The sequence below is a fragment of the Balaenoptera musculus genome, chromosome 2 (assembly GCF_009873245.2).
Source record: "Balaenoptera musculus isolate JJ_BM4_2016_0621 chromosome 2, mBalMus1.pri.v3, whole genome shotgun sequence".
Taxonomy (NCBI): Eukaryota; Metazoa; Chordata; class Mammalia; order Artiodactyla; family Balaenopteridae; genus Balaenoptera; species Balaenoptera musculus.
The window spans coordinates 8368402-8383767 of NC_045786.1; the positions used below are offsets into that span (position 1 = coordinate 8368402).

The 15366-nt window shown below is 37.7% G+C and overlaps 1 protein-coding gene across 2 annotated transcripts in view; it reads right to left on the reverse strand.

Moving 5' to 3' along the window:
* Positions 1–3310, reverse strand: part of PRPF18 (pre-mRNA processing factor 18) — a 53176-nt gene extending 49866 nt beyond the window's left edge. Inside the window, exon 1 of one of the 2 annotated variants that reach the window (XM_036844694.1) lies at positions 3113–3304. In XM_036844694.1, the coding sequence (XP_036700589.1) occupies positions 3113–3178 (66 nt within the window). In that variant the 5' untranslated portion in view covers positions 3179–3304. Of the gene's footprint in view, positions 1–3112 lie in introns of both variants that reach the window. The other variant, XM_036844695.1, reaches the window with a different exon arrangement.
* Positions 3311–15366: the final 12056 nt, after the last annotated feature.

A 15366-nucleotide genomic window follows, 5' to 3' on the forward strand; every position in this document is an offset into this window, starting at 1 on the left:
CAGAAAGAAAGGAGACAAGCGCTATTCAGATTCTGATGACGCTACAAAAGATGACAGCTGGGCTCCTAAATGTAAGTGGAAGGTTTGACCCAACATACAGCCAATACCTCAGCAGCTTTAACAGGGGAAAGGGGAGGCATTTCTTGCCTGATGGCTTCCCTTTTCTCTGTAAAACCGAAAGTAGGTTCCTTAAAGAAAAGGATCAAGCATTACTTTTTAAAAAAATCCTCTGTGGCACACAGTGTAGTATGTTGAATATAAGAAGTATTCAAAAAATATTGGAGAAAAAAACAAAGCTAAAATTCTACACAAAGTCCATGCTCAAAACTGCAACTAATAAAAGTGCTAATTAAGCCCCGCTGAGTCCTGCAGTAGCCTGGCTTTCCCCATAAATGAGGCTTTGCGTTAAATGAAGACTCACCAACACCGGGGCTCCAAAGCACTGGCATTCTAGCAATAGATACCACATTTACCTCCAAGTAGTTACACCAGGTAGAGCATTTAGCACAGGTGACAGGAGGCTACTTTAGGAGCTCCTCCAGTTTTAACAAAGGGGCTCTCACAAGCTGAGTGTTTACTATCCAACTCTCAGACTAACAATAAAAAGCTGGGACACCATGCTATCTATAGGATGGATAAACAACAAGGTCCTACTGTATAGCACGGGGAACTATATTCAACACCCTGTGATAAACCATAATGAAAAAGAATATATATGTATAACTGAATCACTTTGCTGTAGAAATCACAGCAGAAATTAAACACTACATTGCAAATCAACTATAGTTCAATAAAGCTTAAAAAAAAAAAAAAAAAAAAGCTGGGACATCACTCAAAATGACCAAAGAGGAGGTGGCGCTTCTGGAAAAACAATACAACAGAAACAGGTGTTTCCCAGCTACAGAAAGGGTAATGAAAAGGATTCACTGACCCCCAATCAGAATTGTTTTTAAAAATGAAACAGGATGGATTAAAACAGTGAAACATATGATAGAATCACATGTAGTTAAGACAAGAAATGTTGCATGAAACTTTTTTCATACTATCTGATGAAAATACAGATTTATTTCTTACTGTGGCTAGGGCAGTGAAAAAAAGTTTGAAAGTTACTGACAGACACTATGATACAGAAAGATAAAGGCTATAAAGCAAATGATTCTGTGTAAAATTTTACAGCTGCAAAGCAAATGACTGTCTCCCCAGGCCTAAAAAAGAAAAGTTGTCCAGTTACACGTGCGGCCCTATGTTATGCAGGAGCACTCACCCACAGGTGGGGACCTGAGATCCACCCCGCCCTGCCACAGGGCTAGGAGAAAATGATGCAACCCTCATGGGCACGATGAAGTCTCGGCTTCGTCATCCGTGGAAAGAGCATCCTAACTGCCCTATGCACCAAGCAGAGCTGTTGTAAAGCTCAAATGAGAAAGCATGTTAGGGTGCTTTTCACATATGTGAATTTAATTTTAAGTAATTTAATTCTTAGATCAACCCTATCAAAACTAGTTCTATGTTCACAGGGTGGAGATAAATAAACAGCCTGTCTGTAGTGGTGAAGAGAGCAAGCTTTAGAGTGGGAGAGATGGATTCAAATTCAGGCTCTATCTCTTGCTAGCTGTGCGATTCTGTAAATCAATCTAACTTCTTTTAGCTTCAATTTCCTCATCTATAAATGGGAGTAGCAGTAATTTTAAGGGACTGCTGTACAAATTATATGAGGTATGAGATATGAAGCATTCTGCATAATGCTTTGCAGATTACTATTAATATTACCAGAACTATGACTTTCAGTATTTTAATCCCCATTTCATGTATTTCCTTTGCTGGTATTAATTGGGAAATCAATCTTACCTTCTGGCCAGGGTTATCTGAGTAATTAAATCAACTATCAAATTACAAAATGAAAGACATCCCAGAAAAAGTTTATATGTGATGATAAATTAAGGACAATTATGTAGAATCAGTGTTTTTGTAATTGATCATTTTTAAAGGCTGGTCTATTTCCATGACAAAGAACCTGATTATGCAAACACAACACTGTAAGCCCTGAGAGTGAGCTGAGCTTTTCGTGATTCAATTTTCCCTCTAAAGCACTTTAAATTTCAACACCTGGCTCTAACACCCACTATGCATTTCAACATCTAAATTAGCTTTTTCAAATACTCTGAAACCACTCATCAAAAGAAAAAGGCCCCTGAGTTACAGATGAAAATATCAAGTTACAACTATGGACAAGCTCTCTCCCCGCTCCCCGCGCATTTGCTAAATAACATTCTATTTAATTAGTTCCACTTTGTTAATTGTTTTCAAAGTTTCAATGATTAGGAAAGCTGCCATCTGCCACGCAAACAATCCCAACTTACTTGCACTATATCATAAACATCAATCATACACTACATCCAAAGACCTAAGTCGGACTGTTCTCAAAGTGTGGTCCACGAGACCCCTGGAGTCCTTGAGACTCCTTGAGAGGGTCCGTGAGGTCAAAACTATTTTCAGTACTAAGGTATTATTTGCCTGTTCACTCTGTTACCATTTATACGAAGGGTGAAAAGCCATGGTAAGTCTCCTGAAGGCTTCACAAGAATCAAGACAATGGCACTAAACTGTACCAGCTGTCAATGATTCTTCAATGCTCAGCACTAATGGGGGAGGGGGGGGCAGTTTCACTTAACTATCTCCTTGATGAAGTAGTAAAACTATTAACTTTATTAAGTCTTGGTCCTGGACCACAACTTTGTAATATCCTGCGAGACAAAACAAGAAGTATACATAAAGCACAAACCCTTCCTAAAACGACAGAAGTGAACGGCCAGAAAAACTGGGGCACGTCCGAAGAATAACCGGCAGATGGGAACGGGGATAAGGAACAGGTGGGGCGGCGGGTAGGGGAAATCGCCAAAATCTCGGGGTTTCCTGCAATTCCCACACCTCCATCCCAAAGGCTCCCAAGTGACTGCCAAGGGCACAGCGGTCTAGAGGGAGCCGCTCCGGGGTAGCGGCGGGGCTCTGGCTAAACCCCATCCGGCAAGGACCCTTTCAGTACCGTTCCCCTCCCCCACGCAAACGCTCAGCTCCCTCGTCGCCAACGCCCCACGACCCCAAGGATCCTCACCACCAACAGGTTCCTGTCCTCCACCAGCTGCCGCTTCCGGAGGATCTCCGATTTCAGAACGTCCATCTCGCTGCCCGGGTTGAAGCTCGAGTTTTCTTCTTCTCTCTCCGGCTCCCTGGACCAAGCCTTTTCAGCCAGCCAGCCGCCGCGAACGCACTACACATACCGAGCCCAAAAACCGAAAGGCAACAACTGACAGAGCCGCTTCCGGCGGAAGCTGAGGTGAGCGAGAGGAAAGAGCGCTTCAGGGCGCCTGTTGTTGACGAAGCCGCTGAAGGTTAGCGCCCCTGGCGGCGCCCTCCGGAAGTGCGCTTGTAGTTTCCCATCCACGGATATATGAACAAACGTGGGCTGAAACACGAGTCTTCTAAATCGATGCTGCATTGTTTAATAAGTTATATACCTATGTCAACTATACTTCAATTTAAAAGGAGAAAAAAGTTATTATACCTGCTTGTACCTGCTAGTTCAGGTGCAAAAGCTCCTTAGCAAAACACCTCAATTATGTTCATTAACGCCAGATCTTTACTTATTATACGAGAAGTTCACGTCGGAGTTCCTGAAGTTACCTGCTTGCCAAAATCAATGTGCTGGAGTGAGAAAACCCTGGACAATAATACTAGCTCAAAAGTATAGTGTTCATTGCTAGCCTGTGAAACTTCCAGTAAACTTAGGCAATTACATCCATTTAAGTCATTTCAGAGGTAGAGTTGTCTCTCCTCCCTGAGTTCTAGATTGCTTACATATCTTGGTGATAATTTACCCCAGGAATCTGAGATAATCTCTTTGGTCACGTGTTCAGCAATCAAGATTTTCAGTGAGATGATTGGAGATGTAATCAGAGATTTTCATTTTTTAAGTCCAACCCAAGAAGAAAAATTAAATTGGTGAAAAAATTATATCAGAGATTTTAATTTTTAAAAGACCTAAAAACTAGGGCTTCCCTGGTGGCGCAGTGGTTAAGAATCCGCCTGCCAATGCAGGGTACAGCAGTTCAAGCCCTGGTCGGGGAAGATCACACATGCTGCGGAACAACAAACCCTGTGCGCCACAACTACTGAGCCTGTGCTCTAGAGCCCGTGAGCCACAACTACTGAGCCTGTGAGCCACAACTACTGAAGCCCGTGCGCCTACAGCCCGTGCTCCGCAACAAGAGAAGCCACCGCAATGAGAAGCCGGCGCAGCAAAAAGAAGAGTAACCCCCGCTCGCTGCAACTAGAGAAAGCCCGTGCGCAGCAGCGAAGACCCAACGCACCCAAAAATAAACAAACAAATAAATAAATAAATTTATTTTTAAAAAAGACCTAAAAACTGTTTACAATGCATTTATTTTTGGTTCTATGCCATTGAAGCTGTTTTTAAATTTCTAGTTAAGACATTACTGAACAATATTTGGCACATTACTTTTCCCCACCCAAAAACGAAAGAAATATTATTCAGTTCAGTCGGTTCGTAATGGGTGAGATGGTTTAGCAAAATAAAAGATAGAGAATTGTTTGTTTCGATTTACAAAGTATTTTTATTGTATACGTGTGTGTTGGGTTATATTTCATCTGAAAGATATCTGACTTTTGCCAGAAATAAATTAACATAGGAAGTTAATTCACTCTGAGCTAAGATGCTTTGCTAATTTTTAGGGCTTTTGAAAGCTTTTACAAAAAAAAAAAAAAAAAAAAAACTCCTTGAAATAATAAACATGGTAACATTCTTACATGGATTTCTGTTTCATGAGTCACCTATAATTCAATAAGCAAATAATAATTTTTTTAGCTTTTTCCTGATTTAGGGTTTAGAAATTATGACGAAAAAACCTGAAGAGTTGATGCAGGTGATTGTAACAGTAATGGAAGTTTACAGAGAAGGAACACCTGGCCGGATGGGAGATAATTCGTGTAAACCAGGGAAGATAGTGCTTCTGTAAAAAGGCTCCTTTTAAATTTCAGACGTTCATTGATTTTGATGTTTATGTAAACATGCGCATTAAATCCTGATAAGGGCCTGAAATGGAAGAATAGGAGAGATGTGTGCTTGAACAAGCAAACTGATAAGGAAGCTTTTCAATATAAAAGGGGAAAAAAGATGACCAGGTGAGCTTAGAAACACTCAATCCTGATTCTAAGGACTCCTATTCGTTTTTCAAATATGCATCCCCTTCCATCACAACAGTTATGTAAAAAGTGAAATGTTGGAAACAATCCAAATGTCGTAAATGGGGGAACGGTTAGATAAGTCATAGTTCAGACGTACAATTGAATAATATGTTCAAAAAAATTCAGTGATATGAGAATGCTCATGACATAATGTTTGATAAAAAAGTAGGATAACGAAACTAGAAAAATAGCATATAGTCTCCATTTGGTAAGAAAAGCATATAAACCTAGAAAAATGATTGGAAGGAAACATATCCAAATATCAGATTGTTACCTGTCAATGGAACCCCTGGTGATTCTTCTTCTTTATACTATAATTGTACAAATTCCATAATTTGGAAAAAAAAATCCAGAGAGCAGTCATTTTCTGTTTTATTTAATTATTATTGAAATTCTTTATAAAATTTCAGCACTACTACTTTAGAAATTATGTATGATAAATTTTAAATAACGCCAGTAAAAGAAAACAAAGGATCAGACAAAAAAAAGAGAATTTTTTTAACCTTCATACTTATTCAATCAATATTTAAATATCTTCTGTGAGTTCTGTAGTATATTAAGTTCTGTGGCTTAAACCAAATACAATACATAATCCCTACCCTTGAGGATGTTACCAGCTAAAAGTTAAATCATATAAGATAAATACAATTTAGTAGCATGCATGGGGCTATTTAAAGTATTCACAGGAATTAAAAGAAGAAATAGTAAAAATCAATATATATATGATTGATGAGATTATTCTGTTGAAGTAACCCATCCTAAGAGAGTATCTGTCATTTCTGGAGAATGGAGGAAATACCAGATTTACTCAGGACCATCTGAGTTTGTTTTGTTGCTGTCCTAAAGGATAGAATGTAACTTCTTTTTTGAAAGCTATACAATCTCATATAGGGTGTACCCTGGTTGTCCAGTGGTTAGGACTCGGCACTTTCACTGCCAGGGCCAGGGTTCAACCCCTGGTCATGGAACTAAGATCCTGAAAGCCAAGCGGTGTGGCCACAAACAAACGAAAAAAGAAATTTTTTTTTTTTTTAAATCTCATACAGTAGCCCTCCATCTTCAACATGCCTCCGAATAACCCAGAGGAGTTTTTGAAACCCGGTCTGGGGGTCTCCATCCCCCCAGAAAAGGTCTGTGGAGGAGCCCAAGAATTTGCTTTTTGAACAAGTTCCCAAGTGAGGCGTTTGCTGTGGATCCAGGGACCACACTTTGAGAACCACTGATCTAATATATTATGTTGGAATCTCGGGGGGCAGATGAGTCAGAACGTCGGTTTGCACGAAGTCCTGATAAACAGGACGGGGGAGGAAGCTGTGTCAGTGTCTGCGGCACTGTTATGGGGCCTCTCGGGGTCCCTGCCCACTCACAGTGGTGCTTCTACAGATTTCCTAAATAGAAGATGCAGGCTGCATTTGGATCCAGCCATATTCACAGGCCTGCTGTCGTGTGGTCACACCGTGGGCTGGTAGCTGACCTCATCTGGGCCAGAGTCTGTGCCCTAGAAAATTGACAATGGAATTGAGTCAGTCTTTGCAAGTGCAGAAGGTGTGACCTGGAGAGCGGTGGAAACCGTTCCAGTGGCATGCTTGAGCCAGACCAGTCCATTCTGACCTGCAAGAGCCCACGGCTCTATTTTTAAGAATTTTGGAGTCAGCTGTTAAGCATAGCCATGGTTAAAAGTTAAATGTTTATTAACAATTAAATATATTATGTTATAAACAATGGTAATAAATACACAGAACCTATAACTTACTAATTATATTACTGCATTTTACTGTTATTTATGCTCTTGGAGTTAGTTATGACTGTTGCACCGTTGTGGTAGAAATGTAATAATGTTGAACTAACTGCATGTCTTTCCCTGACGCCACAGTTGAGGACCTCATGTTGGTAGCTTGAAATTAGCCATAATGGGAATATTTACACCACAGAAATTGGCAAATGCTACCAATCTGGACTTGATTTATTGTTTTGTTGATTGTCTAAGCTTTAAAAACTTATGGGGAAAACGTTAAAAGTGTTAATAAATGTTTCTCAACCTTGGGCCAGATAATTCTTTTCCGGAGGAGAAATGTTGCTAACACTACCCAGCAGATGCCGGTAACACCCCTTCTATAGTTGTGACAAGCAAAAATGTCTCTGGACACTGCCAAATGTCCCCTGACAGGCAAAATCTCTCTCCAGTTGAGAACCACTGATGCAAATGAAATTTAAAGCATCGCGTCTATAGCCATTACATAGTAAAGAGGACAAAGATTTGAGGAGATATTCTTCCAGGATTTGAAAACTATTATGTGATTCAACAAAGTCTCTTACATCACTGACAAACATGTGAAGTTCTGAGGTGCATCCTTGTTGTTTCACTTTTGTTTTCTTCATTAATTTAAGTAAGGATTCATGTCAAAGCTGGACGCATTCATCAATTATTACTACAGGTTGGCTGGGAACACAAGAGTTCTACAAAAATCAATGAAAGCATTCTGTGAGAATCAATTAGCTATATGGAATTTACAATAAAGAATATAGTATCATTCATTACTGCCTATAAATTGTCTTCCATATCCTTTACATCAGTAAAAATTATATGAATACCTGTGCACACTTCTTTTCCTTCAGGGGCCAGTTTTTAAACATTTACCAGCACAGCACTGGTGATTACCCACTTGCCATGTGGGCTTTGCTAAACTATTCAGCAGAGAAAGTTTGAATATCAAGGAAAAAAAGTAAAACAGGTTTGCAAGAAGAATCATGACTGACAGACAATGGAGACAAAACCTCTGGATTTCCAGTTCTCTACTTTGGTCTTCCAGGAGTCTAGCTTCCACCTCCGTACCAAAAACACTACTGAATTTACCTTTTTAAGGTATACTTTTTTCACATTTTACTGTTTCTGAATTCAGGATTCATTTCACAACAAACGTATTTGTAGTGAGTGCTGTGGGACTCTGCACAGACACTCCGTTCAGGGCCAAGGCACCCATCCCCCATCTGCCAGGAGCTGGGGACACACAGCTGCCTCCCTCATGGGTACAGACCCAGGGTGCAGGGACCTGCCTCAGCCAAGGTTACAGCCCCTCCCAGGGGGGCGCCCACCACCAGGGACTGACTGGAGATTTCAAGGCCCAGCCCCATTGCCTCAACTTAGGGCAACTCTAAAGGGTCATTTTAGCTCCCAGCTCCCCAAGGACCACAGCAGATCTCAGTTGACACTTCCTTGCAGTGTCAAAGCTGGACGCTTCTCCCTCTGCCAAATCCTGCCTTCCTCACTTCCTTACAAATGCATCTCCAAGAGCAGTCGCTAGGAAACCACAAACACGCGCCTGCAAAGAGAAGAAATGCTTTGGCCGGTAGACACAGGTACCGTGGTTCAGTTGTCAGGAGACTCTTAAATCGGCATGCTAGTTTTTACATCAGTCATTTCTGTGAATAACGTTAGCCAGTTACTCCAGAGCTGGTGACACTAGCAAAACTGAATTTAAGGATGCTCAAAGTTGAGAAGCAGAGCTTGGATCCTGGTAGGTTTGTAAACAGCAGTGACCCTGGTTGAGAGACCAGCGGACAATCCCCACTGACATCTTTTTCTCTTGGACTTTCCCAGTGATCAGATGAGAGGGACAGACCATATACCACATCAGTCCCCTTTCCTTCTTCCTTGACATTTCTTGTCTACTCTGGTCATCCCTTCTATCCTCTTTGTCCCAAAACTTTCATACTGTTTTATTAGTGGGGTATGTAAAATGAATGTAATAAAGAGTGAGTCCAGTGCCATTTACAACAACATGGATGGATGTAAAGGGTATTGTGCTTAATGAAATAAGACAGAGAAAGACAAACACTGTATGTTTTCACTTATATGCGGAATCCGAAAAATAAAACAAACAAATGAATATAACAAAGCAGGAACAGACTCACAGACACAGAGAACAAACAAGTGGAGAGAGGGAAAGGGGGAGGGGCAAGATGGGGAAGGGGATTAAGAGGTACAAACTAAAAGGTATAAAATAAAAAAGTTACAAGGATATATTGTACAGCATAGGGAATATAGCCGATATTTTATAATAACTTTAAATGGAGTATAATCTATAAAAATATTGAATCACTATGTTGTATGCCTGAAACTAACATAGTATTGTAAACCAATTATACTTCAATTTTTTAAAATGAATAATAAATTGATTAAAAATTTTTAAATAATTAATTAATTAAAAGAGTGAGTCAGGAGAAAAAAAATCAAGGTTAGGAATAAGAATGGAAAAATAACCAAGGATACAACAAGCACTTAAGGAAATATGAGAAATCCTACCTGCAACTCAATGGAAATAAATTTGAAAACCTAAAACATATGAATGATTTCCTAACAGAAATTTAAGCTACCAAAATTGTTCAACAAAAGGTAGAAAACTGAAATAAGCAATAACAGCAGCAAGAAAGAAAAGGTGATTGTAGATCTCCCATTTTTAAAAGGCACCAGATTCAGATGTTTTCACTGCTGAGATCCATGTAATCTTTAAAAAACAGATAACCTAAACTTTCTGGGCTCAGAACCTCTTTCTATTCATAAAAATTCTTAGAGATTTCAGAAAGGCTTTGTTTATGTGAATTATAACCATCAATATTTATCATACTAAAAATTAAAACAAAATATCTTAAATTATTAATTCATTTTAAAATAACAATAACAAACACATTACAACTTAATAGAAATAACATTTTTGTGGAAACATGACGTTTTCAAAAAATTTAGGGAGAAGAGTGGTATTCATTTACATTATTGCAAATCTATTTAATGTCTAGCCTAAATAAAAGTAATCCAGCTTCTCACATCTGCTTCTCCATTCAATCTTCTGTAATATGTTATTTTGTTTAAAGTATGTGAAAAAGGGAATTCCCTGGCGGTCCAGTGGTTAGGATTCCGCACTTCTACTGCAGGGGGCACGGGTTCGATCCCTAGTCGGGGAACTAAGATCCCACAAGCCTCACGGCACGGCCAAAAAAAAAAAAAAAGTTTAAAGTATGTGAAAAAAATCTAGCTTCACACAGCTATGTAGCTGGAAAAGAGGAATATCTTAATCAGATAATTGTGGGCTTTCTTCTTTGATACTACACCCAAACACGACAACTGGTAGTTTTGTAAAAGTTAGTTGCAGTATGGAATCTGAAATCATATCGATAAACTTTTCCTACTCTGTTACATTAAAATCTATCAGTCTATCTTGAACTTTATTTATTATTTAAAAAAAATTTTTATTGGCGTATAGTTGATTTACAATGTTGTGTTAGTTTCAGGTGTATCTTGAACTTTAAATGTATCTTTTACTTGTGCATGATTTTATAACATCATGCATTGGTCATTTGGAAAATATTAGTTCACTGATTTATGAAGGTCTTCCAAACATTGACATACTATATTACATAATATTTTTTAAATCACATTTATTAATATCACCCCTTCCATCTCCTTAGAAAAGCCTTTTATTATTGGTGGGAATGTAAATTGTTGTAGCCACTATGGAACAGAATGGAGGTTCCTCAAAAAACTAAAAATAGAGTTGCCATATGATCCAGCAATCCCACTCCTGGGCATATATACAGAAAAAACTATAATTCAAAAAGATACATGCACCCCAGCGTTCATAGCGGCACTATTCACAATAGCCAGGACATAGAAAAAACCTAAATTTCCATCGACAGATGAATGGATAAAGAAGATGTGGTATAGATATAGACATAGACATAGACATAGATTGATATACATATATATATATATATATATATATATTGATATACACACACACACACAATGGAATACTACTCAGCCATTAAAAAGAATGAAATAATGCCATTTGCAGCACGATGGATGGACCTAGATAATCTAGAGATTATCATACTAAGTGAGGTAAGTCAGTAAAAGAGAGACAAGTACAATATGATATCACTTATATGTGGAATCTAAAATACGACACAGATGAACATATCCATGAAACAGAAACAGACTCACAGACATAGAAAACAGACTTGTGATTGCCAACGGATGGGGGAGGGAAGGATTGGGAGTTTGGGATTAGTAGATGCAAACTATTATATATAGGATGGATAAACAACAAGGTCCTACTGTATAGCACAGGGAACACTATTCAATACCCTGTGACAAACCATATGGAAAAGAATATGAAAAAGAATACATATATGTATAACTGAGTCACTTTGCTGTACAGCAAAAATTAACACAACATTGTAAATCACTACACTTTAATAAAAAAATTTTAAAAGCCTTTTAATTATAGGGGAGATATTAAGCTCATGGTGTCAGATACAATTTGCTAATTGTAAAATGCTAGTTTTTACTGAAATCTCATATTTTATCACTAGCAACAAATATTGTCAGTTGTTTCCTTTAAGTGGCAGGCTCACTTTGTTCTTTTGCAAGGAAATGTCTCCCAATACCCAAGTCTGAATAACCATATTCTGTCTATTGGTTATTCTTTTAAGTAAAAGTAGTATCCTACAAAAAAAAAAAAAGAAGCTAGTTCAGCTTGCAGTTCAAACATCACACATGCTTTTCCTAAAGCTGACCATCAGACTTCAGTATGCAGCAGAATTGCTTTATGAGTACTTTCTGTTTCATCACACAGGATATTAAAAAGATGCCTACCCATGTGGCAAGAGTTGATAAAATCAATCATTTTTACTGCTTTATTAAGAACTTTTTAAGTGAAGCTGGCTTTTGTGTGTGTAAGTGAATGAAAATGAAGAATCTGTCTAACGGTATAGTTTAGAGTCACCACTTTGATTCATGCCACTGCATCAGTGTACTTACTATTGCTTTTCTACCTTCAATGCAGATGTCAGCTTTCCAAAAAGTAATACATAAATTCTGTGTTTCACTTACACTTCTTATGGAGTGGGGTTTTTTAAGAGGAGAAAATTATCTTAAAGATCATATGGGAGTATACCTTTCCAATAATAGCCACAAAAATGGTGAAAAAGTGTAGTGGGTTGTTACTTCTAACCTGAAGGACTAACAGCTAAGGAATTGCTGTCCTACCGTAAACAATTATAAAAGTGGGCAAAATAGATGAAACCACAATTTTTCAGACATTGGACGACAGGCAGCACAGCGCTGTGATTCTAAGACCAGGGAAACCAATGAGGTGAGCTACTACCTGGAGGTAGTTTCCAGGATACAGCACAAAGGCAAGCAGAACCCAGTCATCTCACTGACTTGACGAAAAGAGTTCTGGGAGACTAAGGAAGCTACATTTGTAGGGCAGAATCCCAGGGAGAAGAGAAGCACTGAGGGGGAGATCTCAAGAGATCTGCAGACGAGGCCCTTCAAATCATTGGCTGAATCCTGATCTGCATATGTTTAGATGAAACTCCCAAGGCTGCTGAAGAACCACCATAAAGCAGAGGCCACACTCTGTGCAGAACTCATACAGGGATAGGCATACATGAGGCATAGCATAGAGTCTTCAGAAGGGAATCACCTACGTAGTGATGATCTAAATGATCTTAGACTTCAGGCTGCTCTGACTCACCCTATAAAGCAGAAAAGCCAGCCTCAAAAGGGTCAGTCTGATTCCAACTAACTAAACTGTGTGTCAGGTCAAAGGCCAATATTTCTGAAGGAGTACGACAAAATCCAGCACCTGATAATATAAAAATCCAGTGTCCTAAAATGCAAACAAAATTTTCAGGCATGCAGCAAATATAATCCACAACCAAGAGGAAAATCCATCAATAGAAATAAACCTAGAAATGAGAGAGATGATGAAGTAGGAAAGCTTCTAAACCAGCTATTATAAATATGCCCCAGATGCTCAAAAATGTAGAGGAAGACAAACATAATGGAGAGAGAAATGGAAGAAAAGTCATTATTTAAAGAGGAACAAAGAAAAGATTGACTACAGACTTCCTATTAGAAATGATGCAAGCCAGGAGACTTTTTTTAAGTACTGAAAGAAAAAACTGTCAATCTAGAATTCTACACTCAATAAATTGATATACTAAAAATGAAGGCTAACTAAAGATTTTTTTTTCATGCAAATAAAATTGAGAGGGTAAATCAGCATCTGCACTATAAGAAATGTTAAAGGAAGTTCTTCAGATGGAAGAAAAATGATACAAAAGGAAAAAGAAGAGTGTAGAAATGTTAAACATGCATACAATATATAAAAGATTTTTTCTACTTTTTAGTCTCTTAAAAGAAAAGTAATTAATTATGTTTTTAAGAAAGGTAATTTACTATTTAATTAATAATTGCATTAAATGTAAATTGCCTAAATAGCACAATTGAAAAGCAGAGATTATCAGACTAGATTTTTTTAAAAACTGTGTATGTCTACAAGAATCCCACTTTAAATTAAAAAAAACACAAATAAATTAAAAGTAAAAGGATGGGAAATGATATATGCATGCAGCCATTAATAAAAAGAAATTGGGAGCAGCTATATTAATATCAAAGAAAGTCAATTTCAGAATAAGGAATATTACTAGGGAAAAAGAGGCATATTTCAAAATGATAAAGTTGTCAATGTATCAAGAGACATAACAGTCCTAAATGTGTATGGACCTAATAACACAGTGTCAAAATATATGAAGCAAAAACTATTAGAACTGAAAGGAGAAGAAAACAAGTCACAATTATAGGCAGAGATTTCCACACACCATTATCAGTAAATTGATGGAATAAGTAGACAGAAAATCAATAAGGATAGATCACTATCATCTAACCTGACTTAATTAAAATTTATATAACACTCCACCCAAACTTCAGAAGGCACACACACTGTTTTAAAGTGCATTTGGAACATGCACTAAGACAGATCACATTCTGGGACATTAAACAAGTCCCAGTAAATTTAAAAGAATTAAAACCATACAATGTATATTCTCCAAAAACAAATAAACTAAATTAAAAATCCATAACAGAAAAATACCTAGAAAAATCCTCCAATATTGGAAACTAAACAACACACTTAAAAATAACCCATAGGACCAAAGAATAAATCACAAGGGAAATTAGAAAGTATTTTGAAGTGAATGAAAATGAAAATGCAGGGTATAAAAATTTGTGGGATGGAAACAGAACTGTCCAGGCCCTGATAGAGTCATTGAAGAAATTACCAAATATTTAAAGTAGCATTTACACATCTTTTGGACAATTTCTTCCAGAAAATGGAAAAGGAGGGAATACTTCCCAACTTATTTTATGAGGCCAGCGTTCCCCCGATACCAAAACCAGACAAAGACAATACAGAAAATCAAAGCTACTAACCAATACCTCTTATGAACTTAGACACAAAATTCCTTAATATTTAGCAAAATATTTAGCAAATTGAATCCAACAATGTATAAAAAGAATTATATACCATAATAAAGTGGAATGCAAGGATCCTTCAACATCTAAAAATCAATGAGTGCAATCTACCATATTAATAGGCTAAAGAAGAAAAAGCACATGGCTACCTTAACTGACAGAGAAAAAACATTTGACAAAATCCAACACCCACAGCAAGACAACAAACTAGGAAAGAGCATTTACAGAAAACCTACAGCTAATATCATATTGAATGGTGAAAGAATGAATGGTTCCCCATTGGCTTGGATAAACAACCCAAATGTATATCAACTAATAAATGAATAAACAAATTGTGGTATAATCCTTTCAAAGGAATAATAACTATTCTGCAATAAAAAAGAATGAACAGCTGAGACATGCAACAACATGAAAAAGTCTCAAAACATTGTGCTAAGTGAAATATTCCAAACACAAAATACCATATACTGCATGATTCCATTTTTATGAATTCTTTAAAAATTAAAGCTATAGTGATCGAAGGCAGATTAGTGATTGCCAGGAGCAGAGGTTGGGCTGGCAATTGACTCCAAAGGGGCAGGAAGGAGCTTTTGTTGCGGGGGAGGGAATGGAACTATTTCTATATTATGAAGTGGTTCAATATATCATGAAGTGGTTACAAAAAAAAAAAAAGACACTTCTAGACACTCCCAGACACTCCCTAAACTTCCTATCGTCTCATATATTCCATAGTCCTCCAACTGCATCCGTTCCTTATCACCCCTACCACTCTCTTCTTCGTGCTA